This window comes from Syngnathus scovelli, chromosome 9, assembly GCF_024217435.2.
Source record: "Syngnathus scovelli strain Florida chromosome 9, RoL_Ssco_1.2, whole genome shotgun sequence".
Classification (NCBI taxonomy): domain Eukaryota; kingdom Metazoa; phylum Chordata; class Actinopteri; order Syngnathiformes; family Syngnathidae; genus Syngnathus; species Syngnathus scovelli.
Genome location: NC_090855.1, coordinates 4,756,238 through 4,763,133, shown reverse-complemented (window position 1 = coordinate 4,763,133; position 6,896 = coordinate 4,756,238). Strand labels below are relative to the sequence as shown.

The 6,896-nt window shown below is 40.5% G+C and overlaps 1 protein-coding gene across 1 annotated transcript; it reads right to left on the bottom strand.

Annotated features, from left to right (window-relative positions):
* Positions 1-705: 705 nt before the first annotated feature.
* On the bottom strand, positions 706-5,652 carry si:dkey-79d12.5 (protein BTG3). The gene is made up of 5 exons (XM_049731340.1): positions 5,442-5,652; positions 2,828-3,006; positions 2,399-2,536; positions 1,964-2,315; positions 706-1,847 (listed from the first exon to the last, which is right to left on the bottom strand). Exons 2-5 carry the CDS (start codon positions 2,998-3,000, stop codon positions 1,614-1,616), a joined length of 897 nt encoding a protein of 298 aa, XP_049587297.1. The 5' UTR covers positions 3,001-3,006; positions 5,442-5,652; the 3' UTR covers positions 706-1,613.
* Between the last annotated feature and the right edge of the window lie 1,244 nt (positions 5,653-6,896).

Here is a 6,896-nt window from a genome sequence, read left to right as displayed (position 1 = left end):
CTCTGCGGGATTCACGTGGTGTTTTGTTTGCAACCGGGCCGGAAGGGTTTTAAGACAAACTTTTAAGGAATGTGCTGTTCCCATAACGATACAATATAAGGCGGACCAAGGTTTACAGGGCACAAATATTCTCTTTTTAACATTTTGGATAAAAAGTACTAAACGCATGGACAGACCGCAGTGTTTCCGCAACTTTGTGGACTCTCGTGGAGTCAGATGGGCCGCTAAATTGGGTTTTTGGGACCCTCTGATTCTCCCAATAATCTTGGATTATCTATCTTTCATACACTTAATTAATTTTGCGTCACATCGTGGCAATGCTTTGTGTTTGACTTCATCCAATTGTCAGTTTGCGTCTTTGATGTAAGTTTTGACTGCAGCGCAACGACCTCTAGTGGTTGAAAGACGTCACTGTTGACTTCATTTCACAACTTAGTTTTGTTCCTTCAATAGTATCTCTCCACTTGTGCTACTTTTGACAGTTACGTTTTGTTCAGTTACTGTGTAAAAATTATTTATTTTGTGATAATTAGCAGAAGTTAGGGGTGAGTCAAAGGTCAGTGTTTAGTTGATTTTATCTTATTTAAAGATGAAATACCTCAGTGTGATGCATTCCATGCATGCACTCCTACATTACTGCTATAACATATTGGTAAATAAAACAAAAATGTCATTTAAAAAAAAAAAGATAAAAAGACAAGGAGATCATTTGTTTGGTGTTGATTTAATCCACGAGAAATAAAGTATTAAATAGAAAAAGGCATAAGGAATGGAAATTTTGCTGTTGCATAGAAATTAAATAGTAAAGTAAAAAATTAAATAATCACAGTTTCTAGGAATCGGTGGGCACCTATTAATATTCAAGCCTGAATGTACAATTTCATAGGTAACATCAGTCAGTAAAATTAATGCAAGCCATCTGAAAAAAAGCAACAGTGATAGCAGATTGAAACCCATCACTAAATCACAAAGCAACATTGACATGCACCAAACGGACAGCAGATGAAGCAAAACGCCCACTTAAATATTAAAATGCAGCTGGTACTCGAATAAATCGTGTCCTCTAAAAGCAACATACAGAAAAATAGATATAATTTACAGTATCATTGAGTTTCCAGTTGAGTGATCAAATATAATTAAGAAAACGGCATTAAAAAAGTGTAAATCAGTCTTTGTCAAATCTAGTATTAGCACTATCTACAGGCATTTGAGAGAAAATATTTTTCTTCTCATTAAAAGACATATGTAGCTTCAAGACTTTAAAAATACTAAAACCCTGAATCGCATTTTGGTAAGATTAACACTTGTGTGTTCACATTGCTGTGTTTGTAGAACACGGGGAAAATACAACCTTTAAAAAAAGGTAATTATCTGGCATAAAATGTATTGCAGAGAATCCCTGAGCATATACAGGCACCCAATTGACTGTGCAGATTTGATAGGTCCCGCAAGGCGGAGGAAAAAAAAAAGAAAAAGCAGTAAAATAATTCTGCCAAGAATAAGTAACTGACAATATATAGATTAAAACATTAGACATAAAAGAGATAATATGTGCAAGGAAAATCTTAAAACGTGACACTTGTGGAAAAGTTCTTCTTCTGCCTCGCGTTTGGCTATATCGGCACGGCCGAGGACCGCAATCCGAGCATCTCATCATTCGCAGGTTCCCACGGCTGTAGCGCTGCCCGAGGAACGACAAAGTGTGGCGGGGGAGGGTGTGGCAGGTAGTGCACTAACACCGGACAGGGTGGGGGCGGAGGAGGGGCAACGACGAGCATCGGTGCATGGTTCATGCAATGGGACCAGACTGGTACGGGTTGGCAGAAAAAATGGCGTCTTACTGGAACCTGGAAGGTTGGGAAGAGAAAAAGACATCAGGGACTACTTTAGGCAGCGTAACAATACACCCCAAGTGATAAAGATGTCACAAAAAAAAAAGAGGAGCAAAAAAAAAACAGCATACCACATTTCTGTAGTAACTGACTCGGTTTGATCCACCTTCATGGCGTCTGCGAATTTTGGGCACCTTCATTATCTTGAAAATGTCGTCCTGCGCCGGCTGCTTTTCCGCCGGCGGCTTTTTTTCTTGCTCCCCTTCTGTCTCTTGGTCCTTTGCCGCCACTGTCACCTCTTCCTCAGTGTCGCTGGACACAGCCGACCCGCAATCGGAAGACGTGGCAGAGTGATAGTCGGACGTGTCGTGGTTTGTCGGGTCCATGGGCAAATCCTCCTGTGCTTTGTTTACGCTCTCCTCTTCCTCCTCATCGTTGTCCGTGAAAGAGGCTATTGAGAACGGGTAGCTGCTCTCTCTAGATCTGCGGAGGATGATAAAATGTTGATTCATCGCACACTTGATTGTTTGATGACATCATGCTCACACTCCCAGACGGTGACTCACCTCACGCACACCTCCAGCGGGTCGATCCACACGGTGACTTCTGGAGGAAGGCAAAGGTCACTGGGTGTGAGCTCGCTCTCTTTGCAGGCCTTCAAGAGCACCTCATCTGTGGGTATTCCCTTATTTATCCGGATACATCTGAGAAGGAAAAAAAACAAAACTAATTAAACACTGACACGCGCTTGAAGCGAGCACGCTGGGCCTCTTACAAGTAGCAGCATAACAATTAAAGGCGTTGACTCAATATAATTTTAATCGCTGAAACGTCAGTAACATTACCAAAATAAGAAAGGAATGTACGATTGTTTCATTCAGTCCGAACAGCTAAGAGTGTTGACGTAGAGAGACGTCACATTTTACGTAGTTGATAAAATTATAACAGTTATCCTTCTTTCAAGGTTGCTAAAATGAATACAAGTGTCAATTCACCTGAACGCCTGGCCTTTGGTCGGACGGTCCGGGTACCAATGGCCATCGTACTTGTCGCATAAGAGCCGCTGAAGTTTCTCGGCAAACAACTGCGCTCTGGCTTCATCCAGCTTGCCTCCCGTCACAGCAAGCCGCTTGAAGAAGTTGACTCCGGCCTTCACCTCTCTTTTCATGCTTGCCTACACAGAACAAATGAGAAATCACTTGCACTTGTCAACAACGTATAACTGGTTTTCACGAGGGCGTTTTTATAAGCAACCTACTGACAAATTACATGCACAGATTTTTTTTTTGTGGCGCTATTATCAACGATAAGGAATGTCCCTGCACATGAGCTTCATGTTTTTTTTTTTAAAACCTTAAACAGACATTTGATTAGGTACACAACAATCCAGTACAAGTGCAGCATTGGTTCAAACTGATAGTCAGATACTTATTATTGCAACAATTAAGTTTGCAATTGTTTAGACGTTAAATTAGCCCTAACAACGTTGTAAATCTAAACTCAGCATTACCATCTTACCCAATACGTCCTTTTTTTTAATACACTTTTGTTCCTTCATGTCATGTTGCAATGACTTGTACAGTAATCCGAAAAAAGAACTGGACATCCTACAAATGCAGCTGAGTGTTAGCAAAAGGAAGTTGGAATAAAGGCAAACAACAAGCTCACAAGTATTATGACCTGCACATTGAGCTGGTTGTTTATCTTTAGATAGTGTGTCCGTTTGAGGAGGTTGCCAGTGTCAGTCTGACCGGGGGAGAGGAGCACGTCGATGAAAAACGGCCAAGGCAACTCCAGCTGGACTGCCAAGCTGGATAGATGTTTTTTTAGAACAGTACGCCACTAATACCTCATTGTTTAAGTTGTGGGGGGAAAAAAAACTTAGGTCTGAGTTGAACGTCAGACCTTGATACGTCTCATGAGATTTCAGTATTATTTATAAAACTCAAAGAGGAAGGTGGCCATTTTGCAGTTTGTCGTTTTCCTCGGAAAACTAAACAAGCCCGTTCTGATGGTCAAATTTACGTTGCGTCTCCGGAAATCTACGCCCACGAGATCACGATAAATAACCGTGTAAAAGAGAGCTATAAAAACAACAAAATAACACTATGTAAACACAAAACGTTCTTAGAAGACTTCAGCGTGATCTTGTGGTCGGAAATTTCCGGAGACGCAACGCAGCTGTGAATTGCAGTTGCGGGACTTCGGCGACAAAATCGCAACGTAGCTGTTCTGCACCTGGTGGGAATTTGGAGTGACGTATAGTTGTTTATTTTGCCACATACCTGAACTGTCACTTTGTCAGGGAATTATCGTGTATGCCGTTTCTCTTTCTCGCAGATAAATGCAACCTTGTACTTGGCTTTATCCTGAAGTTGTGTTTATGGAACTGAAAGTAGATAAAATCTGGCTGACTAAGCATTTTAGAATGTCTGGAAAGGCTACAGACTTATGTTGCATTTGTTTGCGGCGCGAAAAGTATTAGCCTGCTAACCTAACATATTACATCATAAAGTAATGAGGATTAAAGGATGAAAGGAAATGATAATGTATGTATATTTATGTTTCCCAGGGAGGGAGGCCATGTCTAATTTGGATAGTGAAACTAGAACTGAGATGGACTAACTTCAATTCTATTTGGTGGGAAACTGACAAATTGCACGAGACAGCGCTTGTGTTGTCCTCATTAGCTGGAACTGATCTCGGCTGGCTTTGGGTGAGATGCACAACACAGCAGTCCATATAAGATATTGTAAAGATCTTTCAATTAATTTAGACAAAACCAATTTGGGCATGGGAAGGATATGCAAACGGCAGACATTTTTAAAATTCTAATCCTCATGTTAATGACCAAGCCCATAAGAATAAAAACAAATATTTAGAAAACAATGTTACATAGCAATTTATTTTACCATTAGGCATTATCTGAGTAATGTCAACCATAATATTTAGTGGTTACCCCTCCTAAAACTGGTTCCTGGTCCAAAACGGGACCAGCAGCCTCTTTCCATTATCACAGGATCTTCAAATAACATTAGGACCTCTTTGTTTGAAAAAGATCACCTAAAAGAGATTTTTTTTTGCTTACGTCACCACAATCAGCCCACTTCACATTTATCATCACTGAAATCGTGTGGCTTTCGAGACTGGTTACTTAATTATTTAAGATCGGAAGAAACCCAACGAACTCGTTTTCGCCATCCGCGTCCCACATGGACACAAAAACACAGCGGCAGAGGCAACACGTGTCAGTCGGTGCTCGGATGGGGCCGATGAAAACTTCACTAAATCGTCAATGATGTGAAGGCTATTTGGTTTCGATGGAAAGCGAAATGCTACGTTTAACCTTTTCTGGCAGTGCGGAAACCCCCTCGTTGGAAACTCACTCAAGTGGGTGGCAAAAAGAAGTTTACGCTACAAATTATTAACGACACGAAAAACGGTAGCCAAGAAAACACCATTTAACGATAAGCGAACGTAGTAGGAATATTTTGTACTCGTGCAGTAAATGCGGCTGATCATGATGATTTGAACCCAAAAGTCAGTCCCGATACCATAAGAGTATTTTAAACATGAGCGCAAAGAAGACCCCAAAAAAAATCAACTCACCACTGAGTATTCAAAAGTGTCTGTTCAGTGAAGATCCGATCTACTCGTCTGATCGTGATCGCAGGGTGGCTCGGCTCTCTCTCTACGCTGCCGTGTGAAGTTATTGTGCTCGCCACATGTTGCTTCCTTGTTCTTTCTCACCAGCGTCCTCGTTGCTACAGCGTGCGACTCGAAACATTACCGTCAGTTGTGTGACTCACTTCCTGTAACCGAGAGTCATCAGCGCGCTGACGAATTTGGCGCGCTGGCCACGCCCCCACCACACCATATAAGGACAAACAGGTAACTTGCTTACTTGACACTATGGCGACTCCGAAATGTTTTGTTGCACCATTCCGTTGAAATGCTCGTGGCTGGATGATTATTTGATACCGTTAAGAACTACGCTCGACCATGCAACAACTTTGATCAACATTAATTGTGAACAACTTTGTATATTTTTGCACATGCAGCTATGCTAACTGACTGCTACCTTTGACACTCGAGCTCATAGCTAAGGCAAATTTAGACTTCAATGCACATAGCATACATGTTTTGGGAAGAAGTCCCCGGAGAAACCCTATGCAGACACGCGGAGAATGTGCCATGCAAACTACTCACTCCACTGCCCTGATAGAAGTCAGAGGTAAAGTCGACAGTCTCACCTCGACAAACAAAATATAGTGCATTTTGTTTAATTAACATTGCTGAAAAAATGTGTAACAATTATTTTTGTTTATCTTTGTTTAGTTCTAAATTTTGCAATTTCAGGGGCATTCGATACACCTCTAATAACAATTTTATTTAATCGTGTTCTATTACATTTCTGAATCCTTGTCATGTGTAAATTCCGAAAGCACATTGTATTTCTGATTTTTCAAGGCCGCATGCTTATCTCAGTGCTGTTCTATGTAGTTCCTCCTTTCAAGCCACCCAGTGCTCTTTAGACCGCAGACATCCAGCCATAACACGAGTCCGTTTTTTGAAGGCTGTTAATGTGTACACAAATATCATTATGACAGGTCATTAAGTAATCAGTAATGTTGGTACTCTGATCTGATCATATTTATGGCAATAGGCATTTTTAATAATCAATAGACTACTTTAGAGCTTAGTGTCACACAGTTATTCTCCATCTACAATATTATCCCAATGCATTTCTCATACCATTTTACGATGCACTGCGTTACTCTTTTTGACCGCTAGAGTGCAGCCTTGTGCCTCGAAACTTATCAACGTGTGATATGATAAATAAAAGCCAGAATTTTATTGGTACTGCTTCATATTTGAGTAATAGTGCTTGTTTTGTAACTTCAAATATTTGTTTTCATTTAATATGTTTTGTTTTAGAAAATGTCAATTTTATATATTTTTTCCCATCCACTATCTTTTTATTACTCAGGTATTAAATATTTAAAAGTCATAACTGAGCCATTAGTTAATCTAATGTCCTCTGGCATGATTGCATTTGCACCT

What these genes read in the sequence shown, in the direction of transcription:
- si:dkey-79d12.5 (XM_049731340.1), bottom strand. Translation starts at nt 3,000, where the DNA reads ATGAAAAGAGAGGTGAAGGCCGGAGTCAACTTCTTCAAGCGGCTTGCT. An exon ending in CCGCTGGAGGTGTGCGTGAG is followed by an intron (nt 2,316 to 2,398) that starts GTGAGTCACCGT and finishes CATCCTCCGCAG; the next exon opens with ATCTAGAGAGAGCAGCTACC. An exon ending in TCAGTTACTACAGAAATGTG is followed by an intron (nt 1,848 to 1,963) that starts GTATGCTGTTTT and finishes CCAACCTTCCAG; the next exon opens with GTTCCAGTAAGACGCCATTT.